Here is a 16,761-nt window from a genome sequence, read left to right as displayed (position 1 = left end):
GTCTGTCTGTCTGTCTGTCTGTCTGTCTGTCTGCCTGTCTGTCTGTCCCCCATATACAGCTAAATATGTTTGAACACCATCTACCCATCTATCCGTCCGTCCATCCATCCATCCATCCATCCATCCATCCATCCATCCATCCATCCATCCATCCATCCATCATCCACCCATCAATCCATCCATCCATCATCCATCCATCATCCACCTATCCATCCGTTATCACAGTTCAGAATAATTTTAAATCAGTTACTGTGTCAATATTCTTTTTCTCTCTATCACTCTCTCTCTCTCTCTCTTACACACACGCGCGCGCACACACACACCGTAGCATTACCAGAGCCTCTTTGCTTTTTTGAGCGTCAGTCTCAGTCAGGCTCATAAACAGATAACAGTGGGTCAGGCAACAGACAGACACTCGGACGGACGGACAGGCAGGCAGGCAGGCAGGCAGGCAGGCAGGCAGGCAGGCAGACAGGTAGACAGGCAGGCAGGCAGAGAGACAGACAGACAGGCAGGCAGGCAGGCAGACAGGTAGACAGGCAGGCAGGCAGAGAGACAGACAGACAGGCAGGCAGACAGACAGACAGACAGACAGACAGACAGACAGACAGACAGACAGTCTCAGCAGTCACAGGAACTTTCCGTGCCCCTCTCTGAAACCCTCCGCTCTCTCTGCGTCTTTACGCACGGAGCTCCGCTCTTCGCTGCGCCGCGATGGACGACGAGCTGCTGTCCGACTTATCTCCATTCCTGAGCGGGGACCCGGGGAACTCCACGGAGGATCCCGGCTGGTGGGCGACCTCGGACGGCACGGAAACGGTGCACCTGGTGGTGCGCTGCGTCATGACCTCGGTGTACATCCTGATCATCACCGTGGGTCTGCTGGGCAACATCACGCTGGTGAAGATCTTCATCACCAACAGCGCCATGCGCAGCGTGCCCAACATCTTCATCTCCAGCCTGGCGGTGGGGGACCTGCTGCTGCTCGTCACCTGCGTCCCCGTGGACGCCTTCCGCTACTTCTCCGAGGAGTGGGTGTTCGGCGAGGCGGCGTGCAAACTCATCCCCGTCATTCAGCTCACCTCGGTCGGCGTGTCGGTGTTCACGCTCACGGCGCTCAGCGCGGACAGGTACGCGCGTCCCTGTTAATCAGCAGAACATTCATATTAATGTTGGAGTTGGGACAACTCCAGTTTTGAGTTTCGAAAGTATATATGGAGCTATTTAATCAATAAATCATCGGACATTTTAGGGTGTGATGACAGCAAACATTTCATATGTAAATTACTGCAGACGAGATAAAATTCAATTAAATAACGAGCTACAGAAAGAAACCAGAAAAATAATCATTTCACCCGAAAAAAGTATTATTTTAATTTTTTTGTGACTTTCAAATTTGAGTTTAATTTCTAACAATTCAGGAAAACATTTAATTTAATTTACAAAACATATAAATGTGAATTATTCTGCATCTGATTGAATTAGTTCAAAGCACAATCATTTAAATCGGTGAATTTTAATTAATGCATCAATTGTGCGTTAATGAGCACCTCCGCAACAGCGCCCCCTCCTGTTTAGAACAGGTATAAATCGCTCAATCAGTAAGTGTGACCAGCGTTGGTTGTTGGCTCCATCAGGCGAGTGTTGAGGTCACCTTGATTGAGGTAAGAATGTGGGCAGAGTCGTCTGGGTCGGGGTCAAAGGTCAGCGTGAGCAGCGGTAGTTGGTGCCTGAGGCGTCGATCGTCTCTGTGGGTTATTACTGTGTCTGAAGGTGCTGGATCAGCAATAAATCTGTTCTCAGCTGGAGCCTGATGTCAGACCTTCTCCAAAGGAATAAGTCAAACATCATCTTCAATTTTCTTTTATCTTGTAAGAAGAAGAAGAATTGTAGCTGAGGAGATCAGAATGAATGTATTAGCTCTTCCTGGGTGGGACGCGAGCCATCAGGAGCTGATCTAACCGTGAAGATGATCAGAAGGTCAGACCAGTCAAGTGTGTCACTACGCTCATCTTTATTGCCTACAGGGGACTTAATCAAAAACACTGACACAGAGGACCTGAGGTGGATGTGGAGGTCTGAGGTCCTGACGTGCTGTTTGTTTGTCCAACCTGTCATAATGCTAATGAACCAGCCATCGTCTCGTGTCCATTGCCGTGGAGACAGGAAACCTGTCCGTCCCGTCCATTCAAACTCTCTACTGAGGCACAAAATGGCGCTTTAATTAGCAATTAACGGGCTAATTCTCCGTGAAGTATTGAGCCTCCTGGTGAGCCCAACAGACAGAGCTCATCAATCCTGAGAGTCAAGACGAGGGAGAAATGTTGGAGTTTCTCAGTCTGACTGAGCAGAGCAGACAGTTGGGATTTTCTCAGGAAAGACTTTACTAACGGAGAAGCAGCTTCACTCTGGAGGCAGCAGGAAGGAACCTGAGCACAAACCTTAGCTAATGCAAAGCACCACAGCACGAAGGAAGACTTCAGCCCATCAAACCCCCACATGGATCTTCTGACCTTCAGCTGTTCATCAGAAGAGTCCAGGTGCTGATTGGTGATCAGGTCACCTGAGCTTGATTCAGTTTGTGTTTGGGTCCAAAAGGATCTGTTGTGTTAAAAGATCCTTGTTGTCACTGTGCCTGAGAGGTGGTTTGGCAAATATTGATGACCTTATAATGGCTGAAGTATTGATCTGAGCAGTGAGCAGGTGTGTGTGTGTGTGTGTGTGTGTGTGTGTGTGTGTGTGTGTGTGTGTGTTGTGTGTGTGTGTGTGTGTGTGTGCGTGCGTGTGTGTGTGTGTGTGTGTGAGACAGACAACATGAAGGATTGATGCAGAAACATCTGAGAGTGACTGAAGATCCTCTGGAGTTCTCCTCAGTCCAGGATGAGTTGGAGGAGCTGAGTGAGGGAAACAACTGTGCTGAGAGCTTCAGCGGCTGAGACTGATCCCAGTTCTACCAGTCAGATCCTGGTTTTGCACGTTCTTGATGTTCATAATTCTCCCTCAGGTTGGGGGGCGGGGCCACACAGCCCTTGGAATGAAGGCAAACCAGGACCTCGCTTAAGCCAAAGGGGTAGAGAAACTTTTCAATCTTTCTCATGTCAGCGAGTTATTCTGGAACGCCGTTGAAAATATCAAATATCAAATATATTAAATCATCGGCAACGACACGCCAACATTTAGCCATGATTGGGATCATCAGGGGTATTTAAAATTGTTCGTGACAAGAATTTAATTCATCCGTAGCTAAAATTATTACACAACCCTGCGTTTTATGAATGCCACGGGTCCAGGAATAACACCAGAACCATGGCAACTATCGCTACTGACGACAGCTGTTGACTCTTTGACGTAGCAGCTGGCTGACAGCGTCGGGTGATGAGTGCGGTGTCTTGTTTCTTAGGGGGTGTTTTCAAAAAAGGGTTAAAATTTGGTTTCAGCCTCAGTGGGTCTTCATCAGTTTGTGGCGGGACATGAAGAGAAGGGACATCTCCACCAGAGGGCACTAAAACACACGCGGAAAGAGCAGCACGCACACACACACACACACACACACACCACACACACACACACACACACACACACACACACACACAAGGTGGGGATGAAAGTAAACAGATCCTGCAATCAGTGTGATTCAGTCAGCTGGAGAGGATGAATGTTCCATCAGGACAAAGAGCTGAAGGTTCTTTTGTCATAATCACTAAAAGGGGAACTTTTTTCAAATGTCTGAGCCAAGATTCTGATGAAAACTGGAGGTTCGGGTCAGAACCAGACCGTCTGTCTTCACGTGATGTGAAAACAAACTACTGACGAATAATCCTCAGACGTCTCGTCATGAAGAACGGATCAGGGACGTAACAAGAAACCAGAAGGATCTTCCAGTCTGAGATCCACTCGAATGCTGAGGATCAGATGTCTCCAAATAGCAAAAGTAGTAATCAAAGCAGAGGCGGAGCAGAAGAATGGAGCTTTTCACCCAACATTGATTTTCTTTTCAGCTCTTGGCCGCAGAAGCATCGCCTGAAGGAGAACCTCAAAGGTTCTGAAAGAAAAAAGGAGGTCACCCTATTTTTGTCCTGAGGACATTAAGGAAAAGAGAGAAAATGTTTCAATAACAACGTCGTTGGACACTTTTTCCGCTTCATCACAGGGACGAATTCAATCAGAACGCTGTTCTAGGGACCTTCAGTCCTGCTTTGATGCCTCCATGAAGACTCCGTCTGTTTCCTGTTTGTCATGGAGAGAACCTGCAGGACAAGAAGACCTCTCATCTTCATCTTCATCTTCGTTCATGGACCCATGATGCATTGCAGATTCCACAGTTTAACCTTTGAAATAATGTTGGACAGTTTGATACTTGATCCAGCTGTTCTTCTGTGACTCGTCTGGTCTTCTGTCTCCGTTTGTCCATCAGGTACAAGGCCATTGTGAACCCGATGGACATCCAGACCTCCAGCGCTGTTTTTTGGACTTGCTTGAAGGCCGTTTCCATCTGGCTGCTGTCGGTCCTGCTCGCCATCCCCGAGGCCGTTTTCTCTCAGGTTGTCTCCATGCAGGTGAAGCGTTTCTCTCCTAGTTTAGCCTGGTTAATCGTGATTCGCTACCTCCACAGAGGAGTCGTTAACCTTCTTTCTTCTCCCCTCTCAGGGTCACGGCGCTAACGCCACCTTCATGAACTGTGTGCCGTATCCTATGTCCAATCAGATGCACCCAAAGATCCACTCAGTCATGATCTTCCTGGTTTACTTCCTGATTCCTCTGGTCATCATCTCGGTGTATTATTACCACATCGCTCGAACGCTCATGAAGAGCGCCCACGACATGCCAGGTGAAGTCCAGGAGCACACCAGGAGACAGGTGAGCCGGCGTCGCCCCCTGGACTGATTGTTGTTCTCATCCCATAGGGGAAGAGCTAGGAAGCACTTCCTGATCTCAGAGATCTCCATCAGAACAGTCAGAGCCGATAGCAGGATAACAGCGCCGACCCCGCCGTTATTGAGCGTCACTTATAAGTTCTTCTGAGGAGTGTTAACATCTTCATCTGCGAAAACGTGCTAACGCCATTAGCAAGTTATCACCAGCTAATTGATTTGACTTTTCCAGGTTAATCAGCAGAGGACAAATCAATAAATGATCAATAAGCAGGGTCTGTGATGAGCAGCCTGGATCAGCTTCCTCTTCCTGCTCCGTGTTCCTGCCTTCTCAACACAGAATCAAACTGTCATGACATCGAAGGTCAGAAGTCAATTATTGCAGCGGCTGCAGGCGCGGCATCGATGCGCCTGCGGAGATCGGCTGATTCCTCCTGCTGAGGGAGGGAAAATGTCCCACCGGGAACGCCGTCAACATCTGCTGCACTCACAGTCAGATTAGAAGATGATCCGTAATCAGATGTGACGGGAGGAACTGCAACGCAAAAGGACTCAAAATGGTCCCGATTTCAGAAGCATTTAAAGAAACGAGGGCGGGAAGAGGTCAAATGTGGAAATGATGGAGGGGAGCGGCAGAAATAAGCATTCCTGCTCATTTTCTGCTTTAAATCACAAACATCCTAAAGATCAAAGGATCAAAGAGGAAAGAAGAGGGATCAGATGCACCACGACCCAGTGGGCCGCTTGATCCGTTTATGGAGACCAGGATTTCTCTGTCCTGAGGCTCAAACCCATCTCATCCTGTTTTATCTGCTCAAGAAAGAAAAATTCAACAGAACAAATCAAATGATGGTAATTGACATCTGCTCCTCGTCCCTCTGCTGCCACGGCGACGGTGTGCTGACGTTCAGCCGGTCCAACGCTCGCTGCCGACGTCAGAAAGAGACGTTCTTCTCCCACGTTTAGGTGATGAATGCTGCTGCAGTGGAAATCAGACCACAGCCAGGGAGGGACAGCAGCAGAATCCCGAGTCCCTGTTTATGGAGCGAACCCGTGACACCAGAGCAGAACCCCCCCACAGAACCTGCATCAGGGCTGCAGCAGCCGTCCACCAATCAGCAGCCCAGCAGTAGATCACATAATCTCCACACAGGTCGGGCCGCCGCCACGTGGAACCGCGGCAACAGTCAGACGTGCCGACACACGGGTGGAGACCACGATCCTCATGAGACCAGCTGATTTGTTTTTATGTTTATTAAAATAAAACATCGTTTGTAAATGAAGGACAGCAAAGACCCGGGAGGTCCAGCACCTGTGACACCTCAACGGTCTCTGGCTGCCTCCAACTCCCAGGAGGCTTTGCTGTAGTCAGCAGCTCACACACACACACCACACACACACACAGACTGTAGCCTGGAGCGGTGTCCTCAGAAAAACACCAGAGCCTGGCAGCCAATCAGAGAGCAGGATCACCGGACCTCTTTGGCTGGTCTGTTTGTGCAGTCAGACAACGTTCCGTGCTGTTCTCTGACTACGTTCCGTGCTGTTCTCTGACTACGTTCTGTGCTGTTCTCTGACTACGTTCCGTCTGTTCTTTGACTACGTTCCGTTCTGTTCTTTGACTACGTTCCGTGCTGTTCTCTGACTACGTTCGTGCTGTTCTCTGACTACGTTCCGTTCTGTTCTTTGACTACGTTCCGTTCTGTTCTCTGACTACGTTCCGTGCTGTTCTCTGACTACGTTCCGTTCTGTTCTTTGACTACGTTCCATGCTGTTCTCTGACTACGTTCCGTTCTGTTCTTTGACTACGTTCTGTGCTGTTCTCTGACTAGTTCGTTCTGTGCTGTTCTTTGACTACGTTCTGTGCTGTTCTCTGACTACGTTCCGTGCTGTTCTCTGACTACGTCCGTGCTGTTCTTTGACTACGTTCTGTGCTGTTCTCTGACTACGTTCTGTGCTGTTCTCTGACTACGTTCCGTGCTGTTCTCTGACTACGTTCCGTTCTGTTCTCTGACTACGTTCCGTGCTGTTCTCTGACTACTCGTTCGTTCTGTTCTCTAACTATGTTCCATGCTGTTCTCTGACTACGTTCCGTGCTGTTCCATGTTTAGCTTAAAAGAAGGTTCACATGAGATAAACGAGGGTTTGTAACGTCACTGTGTGTTTAGTTTGGAGAAGTCGGGTCCACGGAGACACAAACACGTTTGTTCCGCCTCACTGGTTCTGCTGGCTGCATCACACGGTTCCTCCAGGAGCCTCCATCCGTCCAAACGCACGTCAAAAGGTCAAAGCTGTGCCGTTGTGGACATGGAGAAACACTCTGCGGAACATGGCTGACGTTTCCACTGGTGTTTGCGACCTTATTCATCCTCCTGATGAGGACGAGCATCCGTCCATCAGAGGAACCTTTTAGCTTGTAGCTGAGGTACCCGAGCGCCCGTGACCATTCCTGTCAGAACAGCTGTTCTTTGCTGGAACAAGAAGCTCATCTAATGGTTCCTCCAGAGGATGTCTGGAGCGGCCGAGGACAGCTCCAAACCCTGATCCCGATCCCCTTTCTCTCCTCCAGATCGAGACCAGGAAGCGTCTGGCCAAGATCGTCCTGGTGTTCGTGGGTCTCTTTGCCCTGTGCTGGTTCCCCAACCACGTTCTCTACATGTACCGTTCCTTCCACTACCACCAGATGGACCTGTCGCTGGCCCACCTGGTCATCACCCTGCTGGCCCGGGTCCTCAGCTTCTCCTCCTCCTGTGTCAACCCCTTCGCTCTTTACCTGCTCAGCGAGAGTTTCCGGCGCCACTTCAACAGGTCGGGACTCCCTGTAAATCCCACGTTAGCTCGTTAGCTTGAATGCAGAGAGGCTTTTGTTGGCTTTTTTCTGTTGTCGATGCTCTCGTTTTCTGCCTGATGGTCTTTAACAGCAGATTATGGGATGGCTAACGTGGGGCTTCCTTCTTTCCCAGTCAGCTGCGATGCGGCCGGGGCGCTCGCAAAGAGCGCCAGGCCAGCTACCTGCACAGCACCTCCCACATCCGCCTCACGTCTATCAAGAAGGCCACGCCCACCGCCGCCATCGTGGCTTCGGCGGCCAACGGTAGCACCACCAGGCAGGAAGTGGCTTTATGAAGGTGCACAGGGAGCGGCCGGAGGGGGTCGGCTACGCCTCTGCCGATTGAATGACTGTTGCTCTCCTGTCCCCTCAAATCAGTTTCAACCTGCCAACCCAAGAAGAAGCTCGCTCAGACTAAAGGTCAGCAGGGGTCGCGCCATTTTCGAGAAACTTTAACAAAACACGTGGGACTGTTTTATTTGTCCACCTGGTCTGAGCACAGACGTCTGTAAATGTCACGTTTGTCAACGTTCACGCCACTCCTGTAGCGTCAGACATGGTGTGCTGCACGCTAACGTTAACGTTTGTGTTGCCTCAACGGAGGCGATGGTTGTTGACCTGGAGGTGAGTGGGCGGAGCCCGGTCAGCAGGAAGAGTCCTCCCCTCCCCGGCAGTCCCGATGCTGCTTCACTTTCTTGCTTGTTGCCACTTGTTTCTCGGTGTTCCTGTGATTGTTGTGATGTTCTGGTCACGTGGACCTTCTCAGCGGGTCCATGTTGGGTGTTTTTGCTTCATGATTCATGTTTTTGCACATGTTTGCTGAACACGTGTTGATGTGTGGATATTTGTGATCAGGCTAATCGCTGGCTGTCTCCTTTTCAACACTCTTCAGAGGTAATTGAGCATAACTGCAGCCAAAATGATCCGTGGCTTGAAAGACTGAAAGCATCTCAGCTAATCTGTAGGAGGTTGAACCTGTCAGCAGGAGAAACGGTGCCGCCAGCACGGCCGACACTTAAGAGAACGTTTGCTGATGACATCACTTTGGTTCCTTTCACTGAAGTTATGGAATAATGAGATTAAAATTGCAGAAATGTCCATCCCGGAGGATCCTCTACATTCAAATGTTAGCTGTTAGCATGCTGATGTACAACCAGTCCCCCCCAGCAGGCAGCTACCACCTCAGGACATCCAAGGTGGACAGTTTAGCCACATAGCTCACTAATATCCATGAAACTGCTGTCACGAGGAGGGTGTGATATTTGCCTGAGTTGCTCTATTATGTACACAGATCTGTGTTAATATTGCACGCTGTCGCACCCAGCAGCTAGCACGGTCGCCGCGTCCTTCACTTCACTGTCCTGAAATGCATCAAATATGAACGTAACTAACGACTTTCTGTCACTGCGGTGCGCAGCTGCAACGTAACAACATTTATGCTAACGCCTCCAGCGCGACTTCCTGTCCTCTCTAACATCCACCCCATAATTGTGGGTGCAAATCAACACGTGAGACGAAAAATGACCGACTTGGGTCAGCATTGATTGAGAAAGCCGACGTTAGCATCAGCGCTAGCATCGTTATGTCGCCCTTGGAGGATTCACGGGAAAGCAGCTCTCTTGTTTTGGACCTTTGTTATGATTGGTCGACGTCACCGCTGATTATATTTTTATGATCTTCAATAAAGATAAAGGATGTTCTTTTCCGTCTGATTCATGTTTCCATCAGCAGCAGCCTAATAAAGCTGCTCCTCCACATCTTCATGCTCGCTCAAGCAGCCGGCAGAAGTGAAATACGTTAATGGAATGTGTGTGTGTGTGTGTGTGTGTGTGTGTGTGTGTGAGAGAGAGAGAGAGAGAGAGAGGAGAGAGAGAGAGAGAGAGAGAGAGAGAGAGAGAGAGAGAGAGAGAGAGAGAGAGAGAGAGAGAACCAATCTGCTCCCCATCTATGCAGTTAAGTGGCATCTGTGGGCAGAGACGCTTTCCTGCTGGAGATCTCCCAGAGATGAGATTTTCCTGGAGATCAGGCCAGAATGTCACTGATGAGGCGTTTAGGAACGTCGGCGAGGAAGATGATGACCATTACGTGCAGATGGAACGCTATTGATCTGCAGCCATGCGTATGAAGCATGATTGAGCCCAACCGGCCCTTCACACGTGTCCACACCTTCGTCGTTGGCGTCCACCGAGGACAAATCTGGCTCCTGAGGCCTCGATCAGGAATCAGCCGATTTTCCAGCTTGGATCCATCAGTTTAAAAATGGAGGCAGCTCGTTTTCTCCCGTAATGACGTTTGTTACGACCAGATCAATCAGACCACACAAACGCATCCCTATGAATTAAACCTGGTGTTGAGAAGCTCGAAATTAAATCTGGTATCACACACACACACACACACACACACACACACACACACACACACACGTCATTTTCAGAATCCATAGCAAAGATTTTTGTTGCTTCTCTCATCATTGACATGCTAATTTATTCATGAATTTCTCATTAGAACCAAAGCATCTAAAAGAGCACTGTGTGTGTGTATGTGTGTGTGTGTATGTGTGTGTGTGTGTGTGTGTGTGTGTGTGTGTGTGTGTGTGTGTGTGTGGGTCTTCTCCTTCTGAGGTGGTTTTCTGTGAATATTCAGCAACGGAAGCTGAAGGATTTCGTTCCACCTTCTCCAGTTTCTGGACGCGTCCTCTCCTGACGATGTTTATGGACGGATGTTCTCAGCTCGCCAGGCGCTCCGTCTCACCTGAGACGTCCGTCCTCTGAGGGTCGGACTCGGTTTGAATGTTGAGGTCAGGGTCAGCAGTAGGGGGGGTCCTCACAAAGATAGAAGAACAACAAGTAGAGAAAATCACTCATGTTGCAGTGAGGAAGAGGAGGAGGAGGAAGAGGAGGAGGAGACAAAGCTGGAAGCTGATCTCCTGCTGATGGACTCGTCCAGGATGTTCTCTGCTACATTTCTGCTAACTTCTGCTAAAAAAAAACAGGTTAATTGGATCATTGAGAGCATTTAAAGAACCTCTCGTGGACGTCGGGGTTACTGTTGAATCAGTCATGTGATCCTCGGTCATGTGACCTTTGGTTTGGTTTATTGGAGATGGTTCCCTCTGCGTTTGGGGCCAGCAGCTTCACCGCTAATGCTAAGAGCTCCAGCTAACCTCAGCTGTCGGTTCATCCTTTCAACAAGTTCTGACAGGTTCTGACGGAGCCGCTTTGGCCGATCCAGACACATAATCGGAAAATCTGGGGTCCCGATGTGTCGGATCACATGAGAGGCGTGAAAACGGTCCCGTCTCCCTTTTGTTCCTCCTCTCGTTCTCCGGGGTTCCAGCGTGTTTAGCATGAACCAAACATCCGTTAGAAACGTGGCGGCGCTGAGATTCAAGATTCAAGATTCAAGATTCAAGAGTACTTTATTGATCCCTTTAGGGGGTGTCCACCAATGAAATTAGATGATCCAGATGTCAGACTGGGCTCCTCCTGCTGACTCTGGATCAGCACCAGTTTAACGGTGGCGGCAGCTGGTCTCATCTCTGAAGATAATGCGTAGTTCCTCTCAGCTCCCCACAGGCTGCTGATGTTTATTCCCCCTCCAAATGATGTTCCTAATGAATGTTTGCATCTCTAAATGTCACGTTTAAATCTGCCGCCGGTACCCAGAGGACGTCAGGATCCATTAGTTGGACAGCTGTCAGGGTTCTGCCGAGTCTCAGGTGGATACTTGAAAGGAAAACCAAATCCGGCAGAAGAACCAGGAAGCAACACGTGAACACGCGTGTAGCTGCACGTATGTGAAGATTAAAGCTTCAGAGTGGAGCTGGAGCTCCATCAGAGGCTCCGCCGTGGGGAGGAGGATTGCCGCTGGGCTAATGGCTACGACGCGCCTCACACCTTCAGAACAGAACCAGAACCTAACGAGATGTTTCACGCTGGCCTCGGCTCAGATGCGTCACACTCACTCGGGAGGAGATGTCAACGCCGGAGCCACTCAACTCCTGTTTTCGGATGTTTCCAGCTAACTCGTGTTAGCATCAGCTGTCCGGACCAGGGAGCGCTCAGGGAACCCGGGCCCGTTAATGTTACAACGATGTTCCAAACGTGACCCAAGTCCGACCCCACAGGGGAGGTTCCTGTTGGCTGCCTTTGCTAATGCTAGCAGCCAAGCTAACATACGCCCCAGTTTACCTGTTGTTTACATGTTTCAGCCTTTGACGAGCTAAAAGACAAACGGTACCAATACCGGACCAGTTACTGGTCCCAGTTAAAGAACTTGAGATGTTCATGGGTCCACTGAAGACACGTTTACATCATTAAAGCCATGTAAGACCGGAATGTGTTCCTTCACGAGCAATTACGGGAGGCGTGCTGGGCGGAGTGCTGGCGCCCCTGGACCAGAGCCTCAGGACCCCTGCTGGTCCACATGGCTGCCTGACTGAAATGGTGTTAAACGCTAATGAACGCCGCTGTAGCCTTCAGAGTCAGCGCGATGACTAAAGGCTCACGGCGTCCTGCTCCTGCCAGTCTGGGATCAGAACCAGGAAAATTGGGATCAACACCTCTGTGAAACTGGATCTCAGATAAGTTTAATCCTCCAATTAACACGTCTGAGTGGGTTCTCACATGTTCTCCTGGGTTCTCATGTGTTCTCCTGGGTTCTCACATGTTCTCCTGGGTTCTCATGTGTTCTCCTGGGTTCTCACATGTTCTCCTGGGTTCTCATGTGTTCTCCTGGGTTCTTACATGTTCTCCTGGGTTCTCATGTGTTCTGGGTTGTAGAACCTTCTCAGTTCCTAAGCAGTGTTCCGTTCTCTGAGGTTCTCTTTTTGTGACGTGGCGACAGACTAAATCCTCTAGTGTTTGGAGACCTTCATGACTTGTTTGGTCACCATGGTAACAGATCCCTCATTAGCATCAGAGCAGCGTTAGCTTCTGCTGCAGCAGCCAACCTTGTAAAATATGAACATTTAAAGGAGAAAATCCGGAGGAGACGCTCCACCCTCCTGCTGCCTTGCTCATCAGTCTGGAGGTCACAGCTGTCAATCAGGATTCAACCAGCGACTCAACGACTCTTCATCTATTTGAGCTGATGACCTTAGCATGCTAAACAGCTTCAGTAGCATCTGCTAGCTGAGGCGTCACACTGGGACCAGACCTCGGTTTCCTGACGCTCTTCACGCTGCCTGGTGAAAAGTGCTTTGGTGCCTCTCAGGGATCTTGAGAGGGTTGAAGATGTAGCAGTGTGTGTGTGTGTGTGTGTGTTGTGTGTGTGTGTGTGTCACCTCTGAGGGTCCTTCAGACGACCCTCAGACAGCACATCAGAAAATGGGCGGAGCTCCACGTCCATGTTCGTGACCATGACTCAGCGTTTGTTGTGAATAAATGCAGCATTTCCTCGTCATGGTTCATGTTTCATGTTTCACGTTGATGGAAAACAGATGAATTCTACAGGTGTTCGGAAACGGCAGGAAGAGACGCTTCAATATGCAGCGCCGCTCCGACAAGAAGGTGGAAGGAATAATGCAGAGGGGAGGAGGGGTCACCTGAGAGGGAGTGGTCACCTGAGGGGAGGGGCTGTCACCGGAGGGGAGGGGCTGTCACCAGAGGGGAGGGGCTGTCATCGGAGGGGAGCTGTCACCTGAGGGGAGGGGCTGTCACCTGAGGGGAGGAGCTGTCATCTGAGAGGGAGTGGTCACCTGAGGGGAGGGGCTGTCACCGGAGGGGAGGGGCTGTCACCAGAGGGGAGGGGCTGTCATCTGAGGGGAGGAGCTGTCATCTGAGGGGAGGGGGTCACCTGAGGGGAGGAGCTGTCATCTGAGGGAGGAGGGGTCACCTGAGGGGAGGAGCTGTCACCTGAGGGGAGGAGGGGTCATCTGAGGGGAGGAGGGGTCACCTGAGGGGAGTTGCCATCACCTGAGGGGAGGAGTGGTCATCTGAGGGGAGGAGCTGTCACCTGAGGGGAGGAGGGGTCATCTGAGGGGAGGAGGGGTCACCTGAGGGGAGGAGCTGTCACCTGTGGGGAGGAGCTGTCACCTGAGGGAAGTTGCTGTCACCTGAGGGGAGGAGCTGTCACCTGAGGGGAGGAGGGGTCATCTGAGGGGAGGAGGGGTCATCTGAGGGGAGGGGCTGTCACCTGAGGGGAGGAGGGTCATCTGAGGGGAGGAGGGGTCATCTGAGGGGAGGGGCTGTCACCTGAGGGGAGGAGGTGTCATCTGAGGGGAGGGGCTGTCACCTGAGGGGAGGAGGGGTCATCTGAGGGGAGGAGGGGTCACCTGAGGGGAGGAGCTGTTTGAGGGGAGGAGGGGTCATCTGAAGGGAGGAGGAGTCACCTGAAGGGAGGAGGGGTCACCTGAGGGGAGGAGGGGTCACCTGAAGAGTCACCTGAGTCACATCTGTCTGTTCTGGGGTCAAAGGTCACAGGTCAGCTTCCCACCTCAACCTCTTTGTTCTCACAGAGGAGAAGAAACGAGTGAGTTTGTTCTTCACACCTGGAACCAGTCGGACGCTGGGGGGGGCACATCTCTCATGACATCACTCTTTTTGTCTGATCTGTTATTTCTGCTCTGTTGGACCCCAGGACGACCTGCAGTGGGCGGAGCTAATCAGGAGCAACCACTCGCTTTGATTTGCTGAAGCAATCAGACGCTCCACCGTCATTACTCTCTTCACATCAACGCCACATTTAGCAGATCAGAGCGAGGCGCCGAGTTCTGGTCAGAACAACATGTCAGGGTCATCAAGGCCTGTTGACAGAACAGAAACACCGCGGTTGCCTCGACAACCAAACGTCTTTGATGGCATCACAGCAACTAAAGAGCGTCTGAGCTCCAACACAGTTTAGTGGCTGAACATCAAAGACCAGTTAAACCCATGAAAACGTCGCCATCAAAGCAAACGTGGTCAGTCGGCGGTCGTTTTTTGGGCCTTTTTGAGGTTCAGTGTCCATCACAATCAATCAGCTAACATTGCTAACGCTGCTAATCAATTACCTGGTAGATGTCGCGCTGACCATTTAACTTCCTGTTTGTCGCCGCGGGCCAGCTCTGATTTATGGTTCCTCCTCCTGACTCATCAACGATTTACTTTCCAATCAATCACATTTTAGAGCTCAAGCTCCAGTTTTAACCGGATTTGCTCGGCCGCCGCGGCGCCACGTCAACATCCATCATCTTTATTTAAGGCGGGAGATTCGGACAGTTTTTTCATGACCTCTGAAGAGAAGCAAGAGACGGAACCATCAATAACATGTCATCAACCCTCCCTGATGCTAAAGGTCGCAGACAAAAGCAACTGCTAGCTACATCAAATCCACAAACTGGTTTACATATTGACTCGCTGTCGCCCCCAGTGGCCACCTGTGGTACCGCACCAGGCCTGAGTTCCGTCGCACGTGTGCACTTTTCCACATGGCAGACCTGCTTATTTTGAATGAGAACATCCATTTCTGCAGGGAGCACGCTTGTTCCTAATAAACACTTTAAATGCTAAGTGCTAATTTTCAGTATCGGCGTTCGCACTCGTTCTGCCCGCGCTTTATTTAGCCCAGTTGACGCTGGCGCGGCAGCATCTGCTGGTGGGAGATAAAGACGTGAACGTGGCTTGTTAGCCTGCAGAGACAGCCACCGCTAATGCTTAGCTGAGTTAATCTACAGTAATGATGGATACGACTGTAGCTGGGGGCTCGTAGCATGTGGAGGGAGGAGAGCGAAGGATGTCAGAGGAGGGGAGAGGTGTGATTGAGCCGAGATGGTTTTTGTTTCCCTTCCTCTTCCCGCCCTGCGGCCTCATCTGGGAGAGCCCTTGAGTCGACCTGAGTCAGAACCTGCAACTGCCTCCCGATCCGCTATTACCGGAGGAAAATGAGCTTTATTTCAGTTGCCGGAATATTCCTGCATGCTGCGACACCGCCGCGGCTCATCCGTCATTATAAAACCTAGCTCACGATATTTGTCTGTCTTTAAGGATTTATTTACGAGGTTTTCTTTCGCAGATTCTCTTCTGAGACTAACCGACAGTGAGAAATGTTAGCAACACAGCTAATCTACAGCGAGACAAATGATGTCATTAAAAAAAACTCAGTTTACCCTCGTTTGTGTTGTAAGTGTCAAACAAGACTTATTATCTTCATCCGTCTGATGTTAGCATTAGGCTAAACCAGACACAATTGTTCCGTAACATTTGGAATGTATTTAATTAGCTTTTCATCAGTCTACAGGAAATCTGTTAGCAAGTTCTGTTGCTCTCAGAGCGAATAGTGCTAGAGGGAATTAGCCAACCAAAAAATGTTAGCTTATTGCCGAGGCTGTCGTTGGAGAGCAAAAAAGTAACATCGCTCCAAAAAACTTACGTAGATCAGCTAAGCTACGAGCTACTCTGGTTGATAAGCACGGACTGGCACAGTCAGCTAGTGCTCTTAATAGCCTCAAACATTGCAATGCTAAGCCACGTGCACAGCTAGCATGTTATAGCACTTGACTTACTAAGCAGAATTTTGTGGATCATCAATGCACCATCTTTCACCAAGTGCTTTTAATTAGCTTGATAGCTCATTGTGCTCATTAATCTACCAATATGTCCATTAGCCTCTTGCAGTAGATGCTAACAAAAGCAATGACGGAAGATATTTGGCTAACGTCAAGGTTGAAAGATTGCTCTGTCGACTTTTAGAACTCTTGGTTCCAGACCAGGACCATAAATGTTGCAGCAACATTTTCTGCTGCGTGGAACCATCGTTGGTACCTGAAGGGATAGAAAACAAACACACGCGCACACACACACACACACACACACACACACGCACACACACACACGTCGGATACTTTGGCGGCTCTCTGCTGCCCCCCTCAGGCTGTTTATGCTCATGAAACTTTGTTTCTCTATTTGTTTTCAGTCAAACTCTGATTTTATTTTATTGATTATTTGTTGAACAGATTTAAAGTGTTGGAAAGTTTGATTCTGATCAAATCTGTTTCCTATTGTGTTCAACAACACATGATCAGCACTTTATCATTTCAATCACACACACACACACACACACACACACACACACACACACACA

The 16,761-nt window shown here is 49.9% G+C and overlaps 1 protein-coding gene across 1 annotated transcript; it reads left to right on the top strand.

Moving 5' to 3' along the window:
• Nucleotides 1–364: 364 nt before the first annotated feature.
• Nucleotides 365–9,401, top strand: nmbr (neuromedin B receptor). Its single transcript, XM_057017469.1, has 5 exons — nt 365–1,130; nt 4,415–4,556; nt 4,648–4,857; nt 7,441–7,679; nt 7,835–9,401. Exons 1-5 carry the CDS (start codon nt 715–717, stop codon nt 7,995–7,997), a joined length of 1,170 nt encoding a protein of 389 aa, XP_056873449.1. The 5' UTR covers nt 365–714; the 3' UTR covers nt 7,998–9,401.
• Nucleotides 9,402–16,761: the final 7,360 nt, after the last annotated feature.

This window comes from Takifugu flavidus, chromosome 19 (genome assembly GCF_003711565.1).
Source record: "Takifugu flavidus isolate HTHZ2018 chromosome 19, ASM371156v2, whole genome shotgun sequence".
Classification (NCBI taxonomy): Eukaryota; Metazoa; Chordata; class Actinopteri; order Tetraodontiformes; family Tetraodontidae; genus Takifugu; species Takifugu flavidus.
Note: the sequence above shows the minus strand (reverse complement) of the source record. Positions and strands in the feature narration are given on the sequence as shown.

Excerpts from the sequence above, each read along its gene's own strand:
- nmbr (XM_057017469.1), top strand. The coding sequence starts at position 715 with ATGGACGACGAGCTGCTGTCCGACTTATCTCCATTCCTGAGCGGGGAC. Across the intron at positions 4,858-7,440 it reads AGGAGCACACCAGGAGACAG|ATCGAGACCAGGAAGCGTCT; the intron begins GTGAGCCGGCGT and ends TCTCTCCTCCAG. Across the intron at positions 7,680-7,834 it reads TTCCGGCGCCACTTCAACAG|TCAGCTGCGATGCGGCCGGG; the intron begins GTCGGGACTCCC and ends CTTCTTTCCCAG.